This window comes from Notechis scutatus, chromosome Z, assembly GCF_049901735.1.
Source record: "Notechis scutatus isolate UNSWTSFEM ecotype Mainland chromosome Z, rNotScu1.2, whole genome shotgun sequence".
NCBI classification, from domain to species: domain Eukaryota; kingdom Metazoa; phylum Chordata; class Lepidosauria; order Squamata; family Elapidae; genus Notechis; species Notechis scutatus.
In genome coordinates this window covers 86742536-86766922 of record NC_142025.1, presented here as the reverse complement: position 1 = coordinate 86766922, position 24387 = coordinate 86742536, and the positions used below count along the sequence as shown (strand labels likewise).

The 24387-nt window shown below is 36.5% G+C and overlaps 2 protein-coding genes across 3 annotated transcripts; both read left to right on the top strand.

The window, feature by feature from the left end:
* The first annotated feature begins 102 nt into the window (after window positions 1-102).
* Window positions 103-5621, top strand: SPMAP1 (sperm microtubule associated protein 1). Its single transcript, XM_026686097.2, has 3 exons — window positions 103-1547; window positions 2838-2937; window positions 5357-5621. The coding sequence occupies exons 1-3, from the start codon at window positions 1248-1250 to the stop codon at window positions 5512-5514; spliced, it is 558 nt and encodes a 185-aa protein (XP_026541882.1). The 5' UTR covers window positions 103-1247; the 3' UTR covers window positions 5515-5621.
* Window positions 5622-8859: 3238 nt separating this feature from the next.
* On the top strand, window positions 8860-18825 carry CWC25 (CWC25 spliceosome associated protein). Of its 2 annotated transcripts, none has more exons than XM_026686119.2 (10): window positions 8860-8976; window positions 9953-10125; window positions 10902-11138; window positions 11661-11730; window positions 12679-12791; window positions 13899-13953; window positions 14222-14376; window positions 14746-14829; window positions 15482-15643; window positions 17026-18825. In XM_026686119.2, exons 1-10 carry the CDS (start codon window positions 8959-8961, stop codon window positions 17138-17140), a joined length of 1182 nt encoding a protein of 393 aa, XP_026541904.1. In that variant the 5' UTR covers window positions 8860-8958; the 3' UTR covers window positions 17141-18825. The 2 variants fall into 2 exon arrangements, with proteins under 2 accessions (XP_026541904.1, XP_087804003.1); XM_087947877.1 differs by having other exon boundaries at window positions 14746-14841; window positions 17026-17914.
* The last annotated feature ends 5562 nt before the right edge of the window (window positions 18826-24387 follow it).

Below are 24387 nucleotides of genomic sequence, written 5' to 3'. Positions count from 1 at the left end.
TTCTGAATTAGCTTGGATATTATTAATAGAATATTGAATCAGGAAAACTCTCACACTTGGAGGTGTTATTTTAATAAATCTTGGTGCAAACCCATTTTTATAGATTTTTGCTGTTTATTAAAATCCCTTGGGTCAGTGGACAACCTTAATTCCACCTTTTAAAAAGTTGTAAGGTTAGAAATAGGTGAAGGAGAACCATTTTTATATAATCTTATTCAAAACGAGAGGTATACGGTAACTATGACTGTAAAAAAGGAGACACCAGAATTATTTGCTCTGTAGTTGTCCAGTGATATGCTAACTCCTTTTGAATGTTTTTAATTGCCATAAAATATACATTTGTGTAGAATTCTATTAAGTAATTTACATTATTTTACATGTATGTTGGTAACACTGCTTTGATTCACGTGGGTCCTCACGCCCCAGCTGAATACAGTGTATTTTTGTGCTAAAAGTATCCCCAAGTTATGCAGGATAAGCAATGAGATGCTTGCTGGTCTATCTTTTCCCCTGCCTTTCCCACTGAGTAAAGTTGAGCAGATTGTATCATTTGAGCAAATTAAATGAAAGAAAGCATAACAAAGATACACCCATGTGAACTTAAAAAAAAAATTGAACAATTAACCAGCATAGGCCAATATAACCATAAATTGTACTGCAAACACTCCTGTTCATAACACATGAATGATTATTGCACTGTACAGTGCATCTTTGGACAAAGGACAAAGAATACCTAATTTGAATTGCAGTCAAATATATAAATCTGGAAATAATTCAGAAAGGTTTATACTTTTTTCTATGCACCATTTATACTATTATTCAAAAGTGGGAACTTAAAGCTTGAGCGATTTCACTGACTAATAAAACCCATGGAACTGGTTATTCATTTTTTTAGACTACAATGCTACTTTGAATGTTCCATAAATATATCTAAAAAGATAAGTGTCTTGCACTACAGTTCATATATTAGGAATTGTAAGCTTCACAGTATTAAAGGAAATACTCAAAGGCAGAAGGGCAAGCTTTATGTTGTATAAAATAAAACTAGCAATGTCACTTAAATTTAAATATAAATTAGCATTTTTAAAAAAAATTGCAGGAACTATGGTAGATTAATTCAAATGTAAAACTAATATTAAATGAACTATACTAAAGTAAACTGCACTAATGAAAAAGCTATGCTAGCTTCAGGTTGTTAAGGAACAATTGTCTCTTGGTAACATCACAGAGACTCTAGTAGGGTAATAATGAGAGTTGCTAGGAGAGCGGTAGCATATATATATATGGTGTGGTATGATGTTGTGAAGATTAGTGTGACAGCTTTTTCTCTTCGGCTAATCATGACTTGTATTACACGGAGATATCTACAAAAACAAAAGGAATTCATCCTTGATGGTGTGGCAGTGGACAGCATTGGTAGCAGTTATGCCCATATCCTGCCCAAGCTATGGTCTGCATTGCCACCTTATAATGCTCAGTTAGATATCCACGCTGCTAGCTATTTCTCATCTCCAGTGGTCAAATCAGTGCTAAAAAGAACGGAGCAGGTAATGGCATTTGAAAGTTGAAATGGAAATTAATGAAGTAGATGCTTAGCAGGGCTAGGAGATAATAATGCAATTTAATATGCTAGAATATAGTCTAGGTTCCCATGACTTGTAGACAGTATGATGTTTTAAAACTTGCTGAAATCAATTTCTGATACATTCTTGTGGGAAATGGGTCAAATAAGGATATATAAAATACTTGAATAGCTTAATATATTTAAAGGAGGTGGGGCATTAACATATTGGGCTTGTCGATTTATTGGCGGTTTGAGACCCAAGTACTATATGACAAAGTGAGCTCCTATTCTTGCCCCAGCTCCTGCCAACCTAGGAGTTGGAAAGCATGCAAAATGCAAGTAGATAAATAGGTACCACTGATGGGAAGATAATAGCATTCCATGTATCTCGGTGTATAATCATGCCGGCTATATGACCATGGAAGTTTCTTTGAATAACATTAGCTCCCTCAGCTAGGAAATGAAGATTAGCACCAACCCTTAGAGTTAGACAGGACAGAGGAAACCTTTACCTTTAATATATTTAAACTAGAATTCTACCCAACACAGTACCTAAAAACCAAACCAAAACCTTTGAAAATAGAGCTCCAGCCACTTTTATATTATTGCATTGGCTATCAAAATTGGCTCTGGTTGCAAAATGCTGGTTTGTTAGTCTGATAATCCACAGTTTAACACATTCCTTTCTTCAACTAAAAAAAAACACCAAATAATTTATTTAGATTTCTAAAATAACTAAATACCATCCCTCTTATCTCTAGTCTAGAAGATATAAAGAAAACCTGTCTTAAATATGGGGAAAGCCCAAGTAAAAACTGTTTATGCTTCCAAATTATCAGATGCTGGTTCCTCCTAAATTATAGTACAGAATATTCCTCTTTTATGTGCTCTTACACACAACTCCTTAATTTTTTTTAGAAGAGAGATGGGAAATTGTGGGCAACAATGTTCTGTTCCTTGGGCAGAGATAATTGGTAACTGGTTCATTATACACACTTTAAAGGGCTATTAAATGTAAATGTATCGTGTTTCCAATATTTAGATTTTCTTTTCTTGGAATGTTTGGTCTTCAGGCTTGATGTCACAATTCTCTTTATGATCTCACTGTAGACATTACTCATTGCATCACATTTAAGAAAAAAATAAAATATTCTATAATGATAAAAATTAAAACCAGTCTTGTATCTCTCATACTCTGAATATCTACCACCCCTGAATAATTACTTGTTTTTAAACTGAATTAACTGGACTTTGTTTTTCTTTTGTTTGACAGACTCGTGGTGGGACCTCTAGGGATGGGTGGATAGTGGACTATTTCCATATCTATGGGCCAGGCCAGAGGTATTTGAACAGGAGAAACTGGGCAGGAGCAGGTGAATGAAGCATTGCACCCATCTCTTTCTCAGTCTTTCATTTCACCAGCAATTGTTTGTCTTCCAAACTTTTAAAGTAATTCAGGAACTATGGATGTCTATGTCAGTGTTCCAAGTAAAAACCTCCAAAGCAAACGACTCCAAGACCATCACAGATTCAAAGATCCGTTTTATTAGAGATGTCATATTGGCACATCTGGGGAAATCCTGAATCTGATAGCTCCGGGCTTTCCCCACTCCCCCCAAAAATCAAACTCCATCCTCTGCACCCACACCCCCTACATCCAATCATTTCTTCGTCCCAACTGGAGACTACCCCCTTCGAGTTCTATATTGAAACTACATTTCATGACACAACTGAAAACGATTGTTTATATATTTTAATAAATATATTAAATGAGACACCATGTTTAAAATCAGCACCAGGCATACCAAACTGAATAGTAATAGGCAGACAGTTCATATAGTATTAGGAACAAAAGATTTTTGTTGGTTTAAGGAAGATACAGCATGATAACTCCTTAAAATGAAAAGCAAATTTGAACAATTTCTCTCCTTGCAAATGCAACTTAGTATTAATCTGTATATCACAAGACTTCTTTTATGGTGTGGAACTGTAGTTACCTGCTGAAGGCTAGTATCGGCAAGAAAAGGAACAAAATGGAGAAAGTTTTGATAGTGTGCCCCCTTTGGTGACAAAAGTCTGTCCAGCTTTTCCTGGACTAGCTATTTGTTTGCATGAACAATGTGGGTAAAAATGCCACAGCAAATTTTGAGAGTGATGCCACTTTGTCTATTTTAAAAACAAAACAAAAAAACACTGGGCAACTCATATAGGCATCTCCCCAAAATCACTGAGCCTCCCCAGGGTCCTCTGACTTAAAGCATTATCCACAGAGGAAACTCAATTCTAACTGTATAAGCTAATGTCCTACTTTGCCTCCTTTTGACTCATGTCACTGAGGGCTGTAGAGTAGGATTTTTAAAAGATGAAACTTTGAGTTTCTGAATAAACACATTTGGAAAATGAATGCCATGTTAATTGCGCTCTGGACTGTGTAAAACTTCTCAATATTTTTCTAGGAACAAGGAAAAAAAGATACATAATGTTCTTAAAATTAATATTGTATGATCACAAAAGAATACATGTGTGTTTGTTATTGTATTAATATATTAATGACTCTGCCCAGAACGGGACAGAGTAAATTGAAAGCGCTGTTCCACATATTTTTACTGAGTATTTATCATTATTTAGAAATAAGTTTTATACATGTTTAAAATTTTATTATACAATTTTTATCATATTTGATTGATACTCTAAACCATGGTCCCCAATCTTTCGGGCTTCATGGACTGGCAGCAGCAGGGGAGGGAGGATGGTTTTGCACACGCAACCTGGTTCCCACACATGTGTAATGAAGCTTCACAGTTCACACGCTCCTACACCACTTGCAAGGCCTAGTTCCCAACAATACATAGACTAGGAATTGGGGATCCCTGTTGTAAACAATGAGTGATTAAAAATGGTTGAAACTAATAAAGTTCCTGGTGGCAACAAAAGCAAATTACAGGTAGTATGCTTTACGTCAAGCTCATAGTTAAGAATAACGCATAGCAATTTTTCCAAGCTGAGTTTTTTGTTTCACATCTATATACAAAACATTGCCAGACTGAAGACTCTATTTACATCCATGATATACTCTGTGAACCATTAAGGAGGGCTTTCTTCACTCTCGTCATTTCACGTATATCTAGGCTGAGTTGCTGCTTATTCCTTTATTCTAACTTTATTCTCTCTCCCTCCCTACTGGGGATTCATCTCCTCGCTACATCCCATCCAGTTTTCCTGTCATATGGGCACTTAAAAATATAATAAGAGTGACTTTAAAGCTTGTTAGCTCTCCATGTTAGTATTCCTCCACTTACTTGTTTTTCACACAGGAGCCAAATGTACAGATCATGAAATTAAAATGTAAATTGAAGAGTCGGCTGGTAATATATTATTGTTTATGTGGATCAAGATGACATTTGTTATAATAAGAGAACTGCTGTGGCTGGTAGGACACAGCAATATTCTTTGTTTTTGGGTTGGGTGGAGAACAACACTGATTAATCATAATCATCTCTGGAGATTCTCCCATTGAAGGCCACAGAAATGAAATTTAACTTTAGAGGGATTATAGAGTGGAAATGTTTGTGTGTGTGTGTGTGTATAGATATTTAGGATACAATAATCCATTCCTGATAGGGCAGTTAGATTATACAAAGTAAAAGAAAAACAAGAAAGGTATTGAAGAAAAAGCATCAAGAGATAAATACTGTAAGAAAAATGGTGTGTTTTTGTATACAGATTGTACTTTCCAAAATTATAATTCAACATACTTTGGGTGGATGATCTTTAGTATTTATTTTTATACAGGTCACTCTCCAGAGCAAGTAGCTGGTCACCATTTATACTTGATGGGTGCAAAGCCAGCAACAGGTTGGAACGGGCGATATGGTTATCGCCGCAACACTCCTGATCTTCGCACACGCTCTTCTTGCTTTGGTGAAGTAACATGGTTCCCCATCCATTGAAGAACATCAGATTATATCAATCTGTCTCTTCTTCTAACTTAAATGCTATTCATGTGTTTTCTTTGTTCTTGATTTTTCCAAAATAATAAAAAACTTTTAATTTCTTATTTAACAGTTTGTTGCTTGTGGGGAAGGGAAATTCTGGCAAAAGATTACATTAGGACAGCATTGTTCTAACATGGCATTGCAGATATGATGCTTCGGGAGAGGATGAAAGCTGTACTCCAGTTGGGGAAGGAAAAAAGTGGTAAACCAATGTTGGAAGAAATGTCCATCTGGGTTCAATTCCAAGTGAAGAGAAAGACGCTGGAAACATGGAGACTATTTGGAAGGATGGTTTAATGTATCCTATTGGTTGTCAGACTCCCAGGGGGGATATGCGGGGGTCCAGATAACCTTGTAGGCTGTCTGTGTCCCAGGCTTGGTTGAATCTTGCTGGGTGATGATGTAGTGAAGAGGTTTGTGTTCTGAAAGGTTTATGTTCTGAAAGCAATTATCTCTATAATGTATAATATAATATAATGTGTAATGTATCTCTGGACACCTGCATAACTGGATAGAAGCATTCCTGTCAAACAGACAACAAATGTTCAAAATTGGGAGCGTCCTATCAAATTCTGTACCTGTCAACAGTGGTGTCCCCCAAGGCAGTGTTCTAGGACCAACTCTCTTCATACTCTACATAAATGACCTCTGTGATCATATTAAGAGCAACTGTGTTCTCTTCGCTGACAATGTAAAGCTATTCAACACCACAGACAATACTGCCACCCTTCAAAAAGACGTCGACTATGTATCAGAATACATAAGTTGCCAATGGTCAAACAAATGGCAACTTCAAATCTCAACAAACAAATGCTCTGTCTTACATATTGGCAAAAAAAATCAGAAAATAAAATACAGGCTGAATAGTCAAGACCTTGTTGATGATCCAAACTCTTTCAAGGACCTTGGAATACTCATCTCTAATGATCTAAGTGCTAGAGCCCACTGTAACCATAGCCAAAAAGGCATTAAGAGTTGTTAACCTAATCTTATGTAGCTTTTTCTCTGGTAATATTACACTACTAACTAGAGCATACAAAACATTTGCTAGACCAATACTCGAATACAGTTCATCAGTCTGGAACCCACATTACATATCTGATATTAGCACAATTGAGAAAGTCCAGAAATATTTCACAAGAAGAGTTCTCCACTCCTCTACTCGTTGCAGAATACCTTATGCCACCAGACTTGAAATTCTAGACCTAGAAAACCTAAAACTACACCACCTTCAGTCCGATCTAAGTATAGTTATATAAAATCATACACTGCAACGTCCTACCTGTCAATGAATACTTCAGCTTCAACCATAACAATACAACAGCAAACAATAGATACAAACTCAAGGTTAACCGCACCAAACTTGATTGCAGGAAATACGACTTTAGCAACAGAGTGGTCAATGTCTGGAATACTCTACCTGACTGGTTTCTTCCCCAAAGCCCCAAAACTTTAACCTTAGACTTTCTACTATTGACCTCGCCCCTTTCCTAAGAGGTCTGTAGGGGGTATTCATAAGCGCACCAATGTGCCTACCGTCCCTGTCCTATTGTTTCTTTTATTTTTATTTTTTATTTTTCTTATATGTATGTATTTATAACTATGTTTTTACTTATACTTATTATCTTGTAAGCAACTGACAAACCAAATAAAATAAAAATAACTATGTTTATACTTATACCTGTTATAATCGCTTGACAAAATAAATAAATAAAAATAAATAAATATATACACAAAGACAAGAGAAACAAAACAGAAAAGGAAAACAGAACTCTCAGGTTTACACATACTGGTCATTCCCACCATAAATCTCAGTTAAAGTAGGGAAGGAACAAATCTTAAACATATATAACATGGTTGCATGGAAGACAGAGAGCAAGAGAAATAATCAAACAGGCAAAACAAAAAAAACCAAAATTCCTATTTATATATTTCCCTTTTCTTTTAAGTACCTTTATTTAGCCAAATTGGTTTTCCAGCTTTGTCTCATTCCTAAGGCCATTCTTTACACAATTTGCTCACATCTTCCTCTTACCAGCCAGGACAGGCCTCTGCTGTTCATCCTAAGCAAATCTCCTAGGAGGTTTCTGTCACAACCCTTGAGCTACAGCTTCCCATGTTCCCTCTCAGATGTGAGGTTCACTTTGGCCACAGCCATCAGTTTTCAGATAAAAAAAAGTATGAGGAGACTCTGTTCCCTCACAGAGTATGGCAACCTCCTTTCCAGGAAGCTATTAACAATGGTGGCGACTGCTTTCCAAGAGCATGTTTCTCCTTTTCTCATCCAGGGAGGTATGCTATTCTGCCTTTTTAATATTTCCTAGAATATTTCATTCTTCTAGGAGAGGTATGTATGCTAACCTTCTACACCAACATTCTGCTTGTGACAAAAGTGGCTTAATTGTATATTTTGTGCTTTGGAACTTTTGTTTTTAGGCCAGAAAATGTGTTCAGATTTTATAGCATATAACTGTACGCTACTTTGGGTTTCAACAAGCATTGAACAGCAAATCTGAATATTTTTAATTAACTCTCTATCTGATTTCCATTCCTGTCATTTCTATTCCTTGCATATGAACTCTGATAGAAAAAAAAATATATGTACTAGAGTGACCAGTATTGGAAGAAAAATCTGGGCTGGTTCCAAGCCTGGAGAAAGATGCTGAAAATAAAATGGAGGCTGGCTGTAGGAAAGAAAGTGTCTTGTTTATTTGAATGACAGAAATTTCAGTGATAGCAGAATGTTTCTGGACTGGCTGACTAAATGGGGTTGAGATTGGTGGGCTTTTATACATTCTTTGGACTTTGTGGTTGAGATGTCTGTTCCTATGTAAGAATGTGTTCTTTAATATTTTAATGGCTGCTGCCAGATTCCCATGGGGTCATGTAAGGGCTCTACAAGCAAAAGAGCTAATCTTGTCAGTTTGCCCAATTGTATTCCTTATTTGGAGACTCTTTGCTTATGAATAGATTGGCCCAGTCTTTCTGAATGGATACAAAATCTCTGCTTGAGGCTGTTTTCCTATGGTAGGAAAACTGGGGCTGCTTTCTGCCTGTGTTGGGATTTTTCTCCATTTCTCCTTTGGGGAAAATATTCTATCCTGTCTCTTTTTAATATTTAGAATTAAGAATATCTAAATTGACATATCAGGATTATTTATTGTAATTAATATCAATTTTGCCCACAAGAGGAAAAAAAAACCCTGCAGATTCGACAGCGGAAGCTTTATACATAAGCGAACCATTTTAAAATCCATCACTTCCGCTTTGGGAGGAGCGACGTTTGAGAGCGGTAAAAATATATCGTCATCACTCTGCGCCGGTCTAAAGTCAGCAGCCCAAGAAGGAGAGGATCTGTGTTGCGGCGGCGGCGGCTGCAAAGGAGACTGAGCTGCCGCCATGGGCGGAGGCGATCTGGTGAGGCAAAAGGATGGGATGGAGAGAAGCCGGGGTAGAGGGCGGGGGAGGGGCGAGGAGAGATCGGGAATTGCCTCGAATTTGAGTTAATCGAAACTAAGAGCCGATTTCTTAACTGCATCCCGGGTTCACTTACTATATGCACATCTGGATGAAAATATAGGGATATTTCGTATAATTATATGCTATATTATTTTATAATTGTATTATTGAAATGTAAGGATATATTTAAGGGTGGAGAGACTTGATCCGGTGTGGGGGGAAAAGGCTTAATTGGATTTCAGAGTTACGGAAAGCAGTTCAGAAGAAATGGGGTGGGGCATACCTTCTTCAATTTAATCACTTGCTAGAGGTAAAGAGCATCTTTATAGCAACCTGAGTGGCTTATCACTAAGTCATTATCTAGTTTGTCTAGTTTATCCGGGTGTGATACCTTAGCTGTTTCATGTATCACCAAATTCATAATCTGTTTTTCTTTAACAACTTATATCTTAGCCATGGTTTATGGTTTAATTTATGCGGAGTGCCCAGTTAGTATTCAAATGGTATATTCAACCATTTCTAAGAAAAGCATAACTTTCTATGATGTGTGAAACATGCTCTTAATGAACAGATTAAGAGATGGTGGAAATCTCATTTGGAGTGGAGGAAAAAATTGAATAGCTCCATAGTCCAAATCTTGTAATGTGCTATTCTAAATCAATGATATGAAATTGACTGTTGAAGCAAGCTGTATGTGTTGTGGAGTGGTTAGCTGCCATTCTGTTATAGAACATTTACTGTAACGTATAAATTGAGGGAACTATTTGAATAGAAATATGAATGTGGAGCAAGCACTTCTATGTACTCAGTTTTAGTTCACTGAGGTTTGCATTCAAATGTTTTTCTGGTTGATATTTGATATTTGGTACAGCTTTTGTAGAGGAAATTTTCAGATTAAATCAAGGTAAATTTAAATGCGTAATCTTGTCTATAGAATCTTAAAAAAAGCTGGCACCCACAAACCCTCCGTAATGTGGAAAAAGTTTGGAAAGCGGAACAAAAGCATGAAGCCGAACGGAAGAAAATTGAAGAGCTACAACGGGAATTGCATGAAGAGCGAGCACGAGAAGAAATGCAGCGTTATGCAGAAGATGTAGGCGCTGTCAAGTATGTTGAGTTGGATTTACTGGTTTGTAAACATAAAATTGTAGCATAGGAAAGAACTAGTTAGGCTATAAATTCTCTACACTAATTCATATTAAAGTATCCCTGACAGAGACTGTTTAGTCTCTATTTAAAGAATTGAAGCAAAGAGAAAACATCACACATTTGCATAATTGATTCCATTGTTGGACTGGCTTTATTACAATATTAATTTACTTTGAATGTTCAGTTTGGAGATTTAAACATTGACCTTATTGTACAATTATATTACTTAAAATTTGATAGCATTCTTAGCAGCCAAATTGGTGAACTTCTCTAATTCAAGAATTAAAAGGGGGATGGTTACAGAAACAAAATCCTCACTTGGAAATCTAATGCTTCTTAATAAATAGTTTTAATTCAATTTAGAAAAATGTGTTTAATATTAAATTCACTTTGATAAAACTATGGAGATCATTGGAAAAATAAAATGTACCCCTTCCTCTAACAATTGTATTTCACTTCTATCAGCCTTGTGGAAATTATGATCTTAATAAGTATCAGTATGTGTTCATGAGCCTTTTGTTTTCTCTCATCCAAGAATTCAAAAATTTTATTTCCTGCATTTAGCATTCCCCCAACCCATCCCAAGGCCTAGATAAATCCACATGTGTAATGTGTTATCCTCTTTGTAACCTCAGCCCTCAAGAAATGTTAAATATTTTGCTGCTTTACATATTAAAGTCATACCTCTTTTTGCATCAACTTTTCTTTTATATATATTCTTCCAAATAAATTAGAAAAAAAGATGAGAAGTTGGAATGGATGTACCAAGGACCAGGTGGCATGGTGAACAGAGATGAATACCTTATGGGGCGTCCAGTTGACAAGTATGTCTTTGAGACAACAGAGGACAAGGAGGCCGGCTGTTCTTCTGAGACTGGCCTTCTGCCAGGCTCTATCTTTGCCTCCACGGGTGCCAATTCTGCCTTGGATATGGCTAGCAAGATTCGGGAAGATCCTCTTTTTATGATAAGGTAATTAGTATTGTTTTCAGTATGAAAAAAGGGGCAGAAAGTATATAAATAAAATAATCAGTGCATGGTTGATGAGTAAGTGAGGTGATGGCCAGGATGATTCATAAAATGAAAGCATTGAAGTATCCCTGATATTAACATTTTACAAATCTAAATTATTTCCATTAATGTCTATAGTGCTTCTCTCTGATATTTTCGTACTCAATTTGATGAGAGATGCTTAATCCTATAGATTGAATATTGGGATGTTTCAGATGTTGTAACTATATTAGAAAACCTGTGTGTTCACTCGTCTTATACAAGATAATCTAAATCCTAAGGTAATCAGTAAAAGCAAAATAAATAAAGCCAACCAAATTTTGATAGAAAATAGAATCCTATACTTATAGAAGATAGAATCCAATCCCTATGGAAGACCATAGGTGTCACCCTCTAATCACAAATTGGATTATAATATTGAAGTAGAATATCTGAGAATTTCACGTGAATATTACTTAATAAATTAATATTTTGTCTGTATAGGAAGAGGGAGGAAGAGAAGAAACGTGATGTTCTGAACAATCCTGTAAAAATGAAGAAGATCAAAGAACTGGTATGCTAATGCTGGATGCTCTGTGAATGTATACAATCAAATGGTTTTGAATTCCAGGATGACAATCCTACATATATTGAGCAAAATTCAGTGGTGCTTTTTTCCAGTTTGATGTAATTGTTAAGATGTTGGCATGGAATTTGGAAGACCGAGTTTCAGTTCTGCCATGGGCATAGAAAATTGGCTGCCTAACTTTGGGCCAGTCATTCTCTTTCAATCCAACTCATCTCACAAGGTTCTTGTTACAGAGAAAATAGGAGAAGGCAGGAGTATTAAGTATGTTTACCATTTGAATGGTATATAAAAAAGGTGGATAAAAGTAAAAATAACAAGATAGATATAACTTACCAATATCAAATTATTATGGACAGAACTGAGAGTTTATCTTTTTTTGAGCTGGAGAAAAAGTAATTCCAACGCTATATAGACAGTGTGAAGTTTAATTTAGTCTCCGCTGATCTTGGTTTAGAGAGAAAGAATAATGTGCAGGAATAATGACTCAACTAAACAGATACCCAATCCAATCCAAAGTCTTTTAATAGTAGTATTTACAACAAAATTTTTTAGAAATTAGTACAAACTTGGAATTAGTTTTTTTTCAAACTTATACAAGATTGTAGCTGGAGTAAGATTTCTAAGTAATACTACTGAAGATATGAAATTATTCCAAATATAATTAATGTAGAATAATTGCTATAAATCTTCACTCTTCTTAATGGCAACCAAAATGTTCATCAACATCTTCATGAAAAGTATCAGAAAAAAATTGAAAAGAATATTGAGGAATGATTTTGTAACTGGCCCTTCTGCTATGGCAGCTGTTTTATGAGCATGCTCATAAATATGCTCTCAAAATTGTAATAAGTACCTGTTAGTCCAAAAGGAATTGGGACCATGTTCTATACTCTGGTGATTTTTATGAAACTTGTACTTTTTCAAATGTTTCAGTTGCAAAACAGTTTGGAGAAGAAGAAGAAGAAAAAGAAAGAGAAGAAGAAGAAACACAAGAAACATAGGCACCATAATTCCAGTAGTGGTGAAGATGAAGAGATTAAAACTAAGTATGTTTTGTACACGGTATACATTTATTCATTCAACGTAATTTAGAGGTTGGGTTTGACTACTGTTCATAATTGCAAAGGAAGGAGTGGAACTCAGTCCCCCACAAATACATGCTACTGTTTAAGGGGCTTTGATATTTTAAAGGTGTTACGTGTAGTCTCTGTTTAACAACCATTCATTCAGCAATCATTCAAAATCATGAAGACACTGAACATGTGGTACCTACAACCTGTTCTCAAAGTTCTAGTCATCTTAACCCCCACTCAATCACATGGTCACAATCCATATACTTGGCAACCATCTTGCACTTATAATACTGGGAGTTGCAGTATCCCATGGTCACATGTTTACCACTTGTGACCTTCTTTGCTAGTTTCCCATAAAGTCAGTGGGGAAGCCAGTAGGGAAAGTTGCAAGTCACTCCCGTAACTCATCCCCACCACTTTTTCTCCTGAGGAACCCAACTGTAGAATACAAAAATACTCTATAGCGGGGATACCTTTGCAGCCTATCCCCTGACTTAGTAGCGCAGGCCCACCCAGCTATGCTCATGCTGCAGCAGCCATGTGCCCCTTTCTGCAGCACCATTCCCCTACAGGCTTGCACTGCAGCAGCCACTTACATATCCACTAGCCTGCTTGTTAGCTGCTTAGAACTTGCTACTGGCTTTCCAATTGATTTTACTTTTTGAAAACTGGCAGGAAGTTGCAAGGAAGTCCTCATTTAATAACCCATGATCTTCACTTAACAATGGAAATGGGAACTCAGGATTGCTATTACTAAGTAATGGGTCCCAAGAGGTTGTGCTTTATAATTGCATCACTTAGTGCAGAAATTCCAGTACCTATTATCATTAAGCGAGGACTACCTGTAGCGTGAATGGGCAGTGTATAGAGACCATTGATAGAGATCGTTTATCATGCTTTATATCCCAGAGGTGCCACAAACAACATATTTCTCTTCATATTTGAGCTAGTGTCTATATGCTGGGTTTCTATTCATATGGGCTGGAACTGGCATGTACATTACCTATACATTTAAAATAACAGGGGACTTAGACCTATCACAGTGATGAAGTGATATAATTTAATTTTCTTTTGCTTTAGGTCAAGGGAGAAAGTAGAACATCTTCACCCCAAAAAATTAGGATATGGATTGCAAGTACGTACTGTATTCTGTAGTATTTACTACAATATAAAATAGAAATGCTATTGATTGGGGTCAATTTGACTCAAGTCATAAAGTATGTGAAATCACCTATTGTCATTGAATTCCTTGCTAGTATAGATTAACTACCAATATCTTCATAGTCACAGTTTGGAACATACGTGTGCTGTCAATTGAATATAGCAATATTTATTCCCTAATAAAGCAATATTTTTCCATGCTTAGACTCTTTAAGAACACAGCATTTTTCTCATAATGTTAGATTCCTGATAGTGGCCATGAAAGGATATCCCGTAAACTCCAACAGAGTTTACGATCAGAGCAACAAAGCCATTCTCCTGAAAGGCATGTCAGCAAGAACATAAATCAGGAATCAAGCAGGCATAAGAGATCAAGATCACCTAGAGAGAGTAAACAGTAAGCAAAAATTGGGCAACCAATTCTCCTTTTCTATGATATATGTTATCTTAATTGCTGTGGAATTACTCAAATTTTAAATTGGGAGGTTTTTTCATGCAATAAGATATAAGGACTGAGAACATTATTCTAGTATGTATTGTAATTTTTAATGTAAATGTTTTCAGAATATATAATTCATTGTTTAAAATTAATAACAATTTAATATGGCATGTTGTTCCTCTTGGTCAATCAAAAGAAAAGTGCAGTCACTAGATTGAAAAATATTATGCATTCTGGTAGTATAAGGTGAAAAATTAGTAGCAGAACAGCTTAAACTTAACAATTATTAATCATTCTTATGGAGGAAATAACATTTTTGAATTGCAGGGACAATGGTATGGAACAAAAGGCAAAAACAGAATACAAAAATTTTCATAAGGAACACAAATATAGAAGATCACAGACTTCAAGGTACATGAATGGGTATGACATTGGTGTATTTTCAGTGGGTTGTGGCATAACTTTATAATGTAGGCAGAATATTTTGGAAAAACATGCATGCTATAATGCTTGGCAATTAAAAAGGTTTCAAAAAAGATTCAGCAACTCCCTCTTATTTAAAAAAATCATAATTGCCCATTATTTAAAGACCCCAAATGTCCAACTTTAAAAGATCAATCTCCTCCAATTTGATGGGTGAATGATCTACATTACTAAAGAGACTACTGAGGCTCAATCTCTGCGTGTTTATGGAAATTCTCAGTCATCCAGATCATGGGTGTCTCAAAGGTGCTTTTTTTTTCCAAAGAAAAAACAAGAAAGTCCAGTTGCCTCTTGGGAGGGAAAAAGCACTTCTGGGAGTGTCTCTGTACTTGCTTCTTGCTGATTTCCAGGCACTTTGGCAACTTAAATACTTTTGATGTGCTGGATGCAGTCAGCAATTACATTAGATCTAAGGTATAAATTTGTTTAAGATTCATTTGGCTATTAAGTAATCCCATAATCATAGCTCTAGAGAACCCTATTTCCCTGCATAAAATAGTCCATAAGTTGATGGTGATGATTTATCATTTGAAAAGCCACTACTATGCTGTCTAAAATCATATTAATCTATTTTAAAAAGAAAATTATCTGCAGAAGAGCTGGAGAAGAGACGGAAGGAAATGATGGAGAATGCCAAATGGCGAGAAGAAGAAAGGAAAAACAATGTAGACAAACACAGAAAAGAAGAAGAAAGAGAGCGAGCTCTAGAAAAACTCCGCCAGTCCAATGGGAAGTTTATACAGTGAGTGGCCCTTTTCCTTCTAAAATTAGGGAAGAGCCATAGCTCAATTGGAACAGCATACATTGAACACAGAAGGTCCTGTTCAGTCTTCCTTAAAACACTCAAATGATCATTACACTTGATATAAAGCAGCAACATCCTACATCTCAATTTGATAGCCTGTGCTGCATGCTTGTTTCACCTACAAAAGTATTAGATATAAGGAGGAAATATTTTCCTTAACTTTTAACAGACGCATTTGGAAGTTTCATACTTTTGTTCAGGGTTTTTAAACCTCAACGACTTTAATGTGGATTTCAATTTCCAAAATTCCCTTGCAAGTATACTGGCTGGGAATCTGGGAATTGAAATCCACATATCTTAAAGTTGCTAAGGCTGAAAAGCAGTGATCTAGTTTCTCTACAGGTAGTCTTCAACTTATGACAATTGAGCCCAAAATCTCCATTGGTAAGCAAGATATTTGTGAAGTGAGTGTTGCTCCATTTTACAACCTTTCTTGCCATAGTTGCTAAGTGAATTGCAGCAATTTTTCAGTTAGTAACACAGTTGTTAAGTAAATCTGATTTCCTGCTTGTCAGAAGGTCACCAAAGGAGATTACATGACCCTAAGACACTGCAGCCGTCATAAATATAAGTCAGTTGCCAACCATCTGAATTTTGATCACATGACCATGGAGATGCTGCAATGGTCATGAGAAACCCAGTCATAAGTCACTTTTTTCAGTGAAGTAGTAACTTCGAAGAGAGATTAAATGAACTGTTGTAAGTTGAGGACTACCTGTATATGCATGTAGATGGTGCTTCTGCTGGAACAGCCAGTAAAGTGGCAAATGCAGACAGCTGGATGGAGACTTCAAAACAGTTCTGTGAATTTTCCAAAAGGTGGAGTTTCTTTAACAATTTGAGAGATGCTTCACTTTCAATAGAACCTCTTTTAAATAATTTGCAGAATTGCAATCATTTCCTCAGCATTTTCCAAAGTGCACTGATTGTGTATGAATTTGAGCCTAAACATATTAGAGCAGAACTATAATGTTTGTAAACTACTTTAGGATAATATGATCTTGCTAAGGATTAGGTAAAAATCTGGATATAAGGGAGAAACTACAGAGGCATAGAATTATTTTGAATACGAAGAGGAAAAGTTTTTTATGTGTAAAGAGTGATGCAGAAAATAATGCATGTGTAAATTAGACTTGAAAGAGTTCATGTTTTGCATTGCCCCTGTCCCAGATATTATGCAGAAGGGCATTTAGACAGTTTTTAAAAAATATTCTGTTAATTTCTCCTTTTGTTTTTGTTTTTTAGTGAGAAATGTTATATGGGATAAAATGGATGTTTTTCTAATTCCTAATGCCCTTCTTTATTTCTTTGACCTGCAGTAATATAAAATTGGAGAGTGCATCCACTTCTTCTCTTGAAGACAGGGTGAAGAGAAACATTCACTCTATCCAAAGGACACCAGCAGCCCTGGAAAAAAACTTCATGCATCGATGAAATTGTTTTGTATCCTATCACTGGCCGGCCCACTAAGGACTTACGTTGTTGTTGTTTGTTTGTTTTGTTTTTCTGTTTGTTTTTTTCCTGAGAACCAACTGACCATTCAAGAAATCTTCATAGGCCAGGTTATTTTTTCTTTGGTCTTTATAACACAGGAGAGTTCACTGTGATATTCTATTACAATGTTTTCAAATTAAGATACGTTAAAAATGTAGTTTGAGATACTCCTTTAGGCCAATTTGTTAGAAAGCTCGGCCTTTTTCTTTTATCATATAGTGTTATAAAAAGGTTATATGAGTTTTGCTCTTCTTCCCGCTGAAAGGAAAAATGGAATTAAAAAACAAGTAATTCTGTTATTTTTAGTGATATTACAAAGAAAAATTACAGAAGTTTTCATTGTCTAGTAATAATTCCTCTGCCTTTCATGTTCTGAAATATATACTTGGGTCCAGCCTAACTGGGCTTATGCTACTATTTTTCAGAGTTTCTTTCCTCTCTGGAATGGTTTACATCACTTTATTTGATACAAAATATATTGCTTACTGTAGAAGAAAATCCCTTTCCTAAAAGTAGAGAATAATTTTATTCTTTTTTTTATTGGAGACATTTTGTGTCTAAAACATATTCTATAAAGAGCAAAGTTTCTTAATAGGCAAAAGGGAACATACAGAACTTTAGGACAGCAATCTTTCATATATTCTTTTTTGATATGTAAATATTCATCTTTGTATGTGTAGCTAGCATTTAATATATGTAAATATCTTTATGTAGCCTTTTGATATTTTTGTGGTATTTTAAATATCTAGAAATGTATGTAATTTTTTACATTCTGCATTTTAAATTTACTGTACCTTGCAAGCTGTATCTTGCAAGCTGGGTAGCTTGCAAAGTACAGTAAAAATATCTATTATATATTTAAAAATTTAAAAACTATTAGATAAAAAGGGCATTAAAAGGCCTAGGAAAATATTTTAAACCTGGGGTCCTCAACCCCCGGGCCACAGCCCACGAGCTGTTCAGAACAAGGCAACAGAAATGGCAGGCGAGTGTATGCACACGCGTCCCCACTTGCATGAGCAATGGATGAGTGTGTGTGCATGTGCCTGCTGCTCACACTAATGGAGATGCACACATGTGCACACTGGCCCACTACTCACTGAATCATCCCCTTTTTCCCTGGCCAGTCTGCAAAGCTGGAAAACTGTTTTAAACTGTAATATGCCCTGTTAAATTTAGATAGCAATTTATTGATAATATGAACCTCCTCTGGAAAAAGTTGGATGAGTTGTTAATCAACAACAAATTGTTAACAACTTATTTGGAAGGATTTGTAAAAGGTGCCCCTTTAATGACTAACAGTATGATATTGAATGGAGTAAATGGGCCTAAAAGAAGCATGGAACTGAGTCCTGTAAGTTTTAATACACAGTTGCAAGCAGGTTGATCTGGGAAAGCAAAGTTTCTTTAGCGTGAGACTAATGTTAGACCAAAGAAGATCCCATTCATCACTCATAGAAACAATTCTAGATCAGTTGTGGTTTGAAAACTTGAGTTTAAAGGCTGCAACACAAGGAGTACTTTGCAGTAGTCCCTTTATGAGGCTACCAGTACATAATTCACCAAAAAATCTCTCATTCATGTAGAAATGAACCTCCTGCATCAGCCAAAGCTGATAAAAAGTTTGTGCCATTTATGTCTGCATTGGATTCAGGACAATCATATATAGCAAATCTATTTCTTAAGAAGAAAAAACAAACATATATAGTCTACAAATCTTTAAACATGCCTTCCAACTTTGATTCATTGTTTTACACCCAGTCTCTTACAACCTGAGGATGTATGTAGGCTATGGTGACTCAAGAGCACAGGAAATGACAAGTGTATGCATTATTGGCATATGCTGCTAGCAGTAGATGTAGCATATCAGTTCTGCTGCAGTTCTTTAGCAAGACATGTACAGTCAAGTGAAAAAGTATACCCTCTGACACCTGTGCTTTTGTGTATCAGGACATAGTAAAATCATGTGATCCTTAGCAGTTCTGAAAAATAAAGTAAATTTAACCTCAGATGAACACATAATATACTATACCATGTCGTCCTTTATTTTGCAAAAAGAAAGCCAAAGTGGAGAAGCCATCTGTAAAAAATTAACTATACTTATGATTCAAAAGCTTATAGAATCACCTTTAGCAACAATAACTTTAAGTAATAATTTTTTGTATCACTTTATCAGTTTCTCACATTGTTGTGGAGGAATTTTGGCCCACTCTTCTTTATATGACCTCAGTTCGTTGAAGTTTGTGAGTATATGTTTATGCACAACTTGTTTTAAATCTCACCATAGCATTTAATAAGATTGAGATCTGGACTTGCTTCTTTTTCAGCCATTTTGTGGTAATTTCCTAATGTCCTAATCGTTGTCCTGTTGAATGATCCAGTGTTGGCCATGTTTAAGCTGTTGGCCAGATGGCCTCCAATTTGACTCTGGAATATTTTGGTATACATTCATGGAAATTCATGGTTGAGTCATGGTTGTGGCTGCAAAATAAATCCAAATGATCACCCTCCAAGCTTGACAGTATGAGATGTTTGTGCTGATACTACCATTTGCTTTACACCAAACATGGTACTGTGTAGCATGACCAAACATTTCTACTGTGGTCTCATCTGTCCAAAGGACAGTATTCCAAAGGTCTTGTGATTTGTTCAGATGCAACCTAAGCCATGCTGCCATGCTCCTTTTAGCAAGAAGAGACTTTCTCTGGCACCTTCCAAACAAACCATAATTGTTTAGTCTTTCTAATTGTACTGCATCATGAACGTTAACATGTAACATGCTAACTGAGGCCTGTAGAGTTTGAGATGTAACTCTTGGACTTTTTGCAATTTCTCCAAGCATTGGATATGTCTAATCTTGGGATAAATTTGCTGGGGTATTCATTCCTGGGACAATTAACAGCTGTCTTGTTTTCTACTTGTGAATAATCTTCCTCATTATAGGAAGAGAGACTTTAAATTGTTTGCAAATGGCATTATAACCCACCCCAGACTGATGGGCAACAATTGCTCCTCTAGGATCACTGCTGATGTCTTTATTTGGCATTGTATTAACACACACCTCAATTCTGAGGATCGAACTCCTAAAACTTCGGATTTTATAGAGGGAGTCATGCTTGCTGATGATCAATTGATCAAGGGTACTTGATTAGCAGTACCTGATTGCTACTTAACCACTTCATACCTATGGAAATCCTACGGTGTACTTCATTTTTATACACGGCTTCTCCATTTAGTCTTTCTAAAATAAATAATAGGGTGTAATATGTCATGTGTTATTGTTCATCTGGTATTGCAGTCCTCAACCCCTGGGCTTTAGCCCACTACTAGGCTGCAGCCTGTTAAAAACCAGGCCACAGGAGAAATGAGCAAGTGTGTGCACATGAAGCTCCACTCGCGTGAGCAGAGGGCACTTGAGTGGAGGGTGCTTGCGCTCAGGCATGAAGTTCCATTCATGCAAGCAGCAGGCACTTGCACTTGTGCAAAGCTCCCCTCATGCATAGCTTCACACACAAGCACAAGTGCCCTCCACTCATGCGAACAAAGCTTTGCACACAAGTGCAAGCCCCCGCTAGTCACGTGAGTGGAAGGCACTTGTGCTTGTGTGCGAAACTGCACATGAGGCAAGCTTTGCACGTGAGTGCAAGTGCCTGCTGCTCGCGTGAATGGATTCACAATTTTAATGCTGACTTCTGCATTGATTTGCTTGTCAGAAGCCAGCTGTAAAGTGCATAAATGGCAATCATGACTGTGGAATGCAGCATCAGTTGTAAGTGTGTGAACTGGTCTTAAAATTACTTTTTCAGCACTTATCATAACTTTGAATGGTTGCTAAATAAGACAGCCCTTAAGTGAGGATGACCTGTTAACTGCTGGCAATTTAACTCCAAATTACAAATGATTCTTCACAATGGATTCATACAGACATTAACACGGATGAGAAAATGGAACCTTGTGGAATCTCCATTCATGACCATTTCAAAGTGGTCAAACAAAAATTACAATGTTGCTGTCTGTGTCCCCCAAAATAATGGAAACAACATAGGAATGTCTCCATGTCCCTAGTTTCTCAAATAGTCTAATGTTCTCAATGGCATCAAAATCTACAAAGAAATATAGCAGTAATAGAAGAGTAATACTTCCTGTCTCACTACAAATCATTCAACAGGACAGCCAAGGCAAATCTGGGAAAAGATCAAGATGATCCATTTCATTAAAAGCTCTTGGAGCTGTACTGTTTTCAACTGTTTCCTATTAGCTTCACTTTGAACAAAATATTGGTTATTGCCATGTAGGTGTTAAAATCATATGACTATAGTAAAGGCTTTTTAATCAATAGCCTCTTTCTTATAGGGCAATTTACCTGTAAAAGAGAAATAGTGGTCTGAATGACAACTGGAATGATTGAATTCTTCGTGACTTTCAAAGCTAAATTAGATAGGGGTCTAATGAAAATAAGTCACAATCAGACAGCAGGAGACAAGCCATGAAACTGATTCTACTGAATTAGTACACATCTTAAATAACTGCTCCTAAATGATGACATGAAGCCTAACAAGAAACTGAGTAATCTTGTTTGTTCATAATAAAACTCAGGAAATGTATGGGTGCCAGGCTGATTGGTGGAAATTGGGACCATTGCTTGTACAAGATTTGGATAGCTCCATGCAGATACAATCAGAGAGAAAAATGATTGTTTTTTTTTCTTCCTAATTGCCTTGGCATGGGCTTTGTTTGTTAAATGTATTTGTATATATTGCAGTAGAGCTACTCTGTGTGGCTTACAACAATAAGGTGGAAAATGATTTTTAAAAATGTAAAAATGACAACAGTAAAGTAATGAATCCATAAAAATAAACAGTGAAAGTACAATATGAAAAAATGAACAGAGGAGCAGAAGGAAGTGCGGGGGGGAAGTGAGTCAGCTAGTTAGTCCAGCAACCACCTCCAGTGACAAATTCCTCTACTGGTTCCCTAGCCAACTAGCAAATCCATGTCTTCAGGCCCTTGTGGAAGGATAGGAGGAGAGGGTAACCTTATCTGGGGTCAGGATGTTACAGAGAGCCAGCACTACAGCAGAGTAGGCTCTTCTGAATCTTTTCAATTGGGAATTCTTTGACTGACAGGATCTTCAGCAGGCTTCCTCTACCAACACAAGTAGAGTGGCCTTCTCCAACACCTTGAACTGCACCCAGAAGCAAATGAGCATCTGTGCAGCTCATGAAGCAGTGGTGTAACATGGGTCATTCTATTTATGATTATGTCTTTACTATATCCGGTCAGATATATCTATGGACTGTCTCACAGTAGTCTCATCACTTCATATTTCATCTTCAGTTGCTTCCTCTTCTCTTTCCTTATATTCTTCCCAGCATTAGAAGGCCCTCCAAGGACCTTGCTCCCCATGTTTCTGCTTCAAGACCCTGTTTTGATACTGAACTCACGAGATCAGCAGAATGGGACAACTCACCACAGTTAATTCGCTGCAGCCAACTCACCACAGTCAACTCATGGCCAACTCATCACGGCCAACTCGCCATGAGACAACTTGCCAAAGGATAACTCATTGCTGAACAATTTAACAATTCAATTATTTAAAAGAAAAAATTAATTTTTGTCATTCATGTTTCATTTTGTCCCTCTTTTTTCAACCTTTAATGATTCTATTCCACCATTTCTTTGATATTAGTGCAACTCTTGCCCTGAAGTGAGTTTTCCCATGGCAAGTTGGCTGTAGTGAGTTGGCTGTAGTGAGTTGGCTGTGGCAGTTGGCCATAGGGAATTGTCAGACCCCAGAATCAGCTAAGCTTGTTGCTGTTGTACCAACCTCCCTGTTGTATAGTAACTTCCTTGCCTAAGCTGTTAAAGAGTCCATCTCTGGATTAGCAGTGGAATTCTCCAGACTTCTGATTTTGCATGACTTCAATCTGCCTTCCTTGTGTTCAGCTTCAGAAGCAGTTCAAGAATTCATGACCTCCATGATGGCTATGCATCTATTCCAGATTGTCACAGGTCCAATTTGAAACAGTGGTCACACACACCAATTCTAATATTTTATTGGTGCAATGTCAACATTATTTGGTGAGGAATCTAATATTATCCCCCAAACAGCCCCACTGAACTTGAATCAATACTCATCACAGTTCAATTGTTCAGCAGTGACATCAGAATTAACTTTGGACTTGAAAAATGTCCTATATTATCCATGCAGCGAGGAAAAAAATAGGACTAGAACGGAAATGGAAGCATAGTGAAAGCATTAGCAAATGATGAAGGTTACAATACTAGGCATATTGGAAGCATATAAAATTTTGAATGGAAAAGTCAAAGTCAATGCAAAAGGAATACATCAGGAGAGTCTGCAAAAAATTAAAATCAAAATTGAACGCTGGAAACATAATTAAAGCCAGTAATACATGGGCAGTTCCAGTGATATGCTACCCAGCTGGAATCATCAACTGGACTGTGGCCAAACTGGAAAACGTGGAGCAGAATACACACAAATTTTTGAATATGTACCACACTTTACATCCACGAAGAATAGGGGGCAGAGGGCTATTGCAAATCCATCAAACTGTAGAAGAAGTAAAATGAAGTTTAAATGACTATCTGAATCAAAGTACAGAAAAACTGCTGCAGGCTGTGAAAACAGAGAACATTATAAAAACAACAGAGACAATTGCAGAATATAAGGAAAAACAGCTGGTTGACAGATTAAATGGATGGAAAACCAAAGCTTTGCTAGGACAGCACAAAACGGAAGAAAGTGACCAGCAATTAAACTACTAGATGAAATGTTCTGCAGAAAACCAGAATTTTTTTCTTATTCTTTTAGCAACCGCTACTCCTACCAGAAGGGGCGCGGTCTTTAAAGCAGAACTCTTCTGTAACATATAGTCATAATTTCCCATTCATAACTCTAGGTGCTCCGTTGTTGATTGGTTATTTGGTCCGTAAAACGGAGAAATACCAACCTATTTAATACATCACTCTCTTCGGGACAAACTATCTTTTCAAGAAAGGCAATTAAAGAAAAAGTTAGTGGATTTGCTAACTGCGTGTTATTTTGACAAATTAATCCAAACCACTTTACTTTGTCACAATTCCTTGATTCTTTTTAAATGAACTATTACTACAGTACTTTCCTCCTTCAATTTCTCAAATAGAAATGGAACATTCCTCTCGCC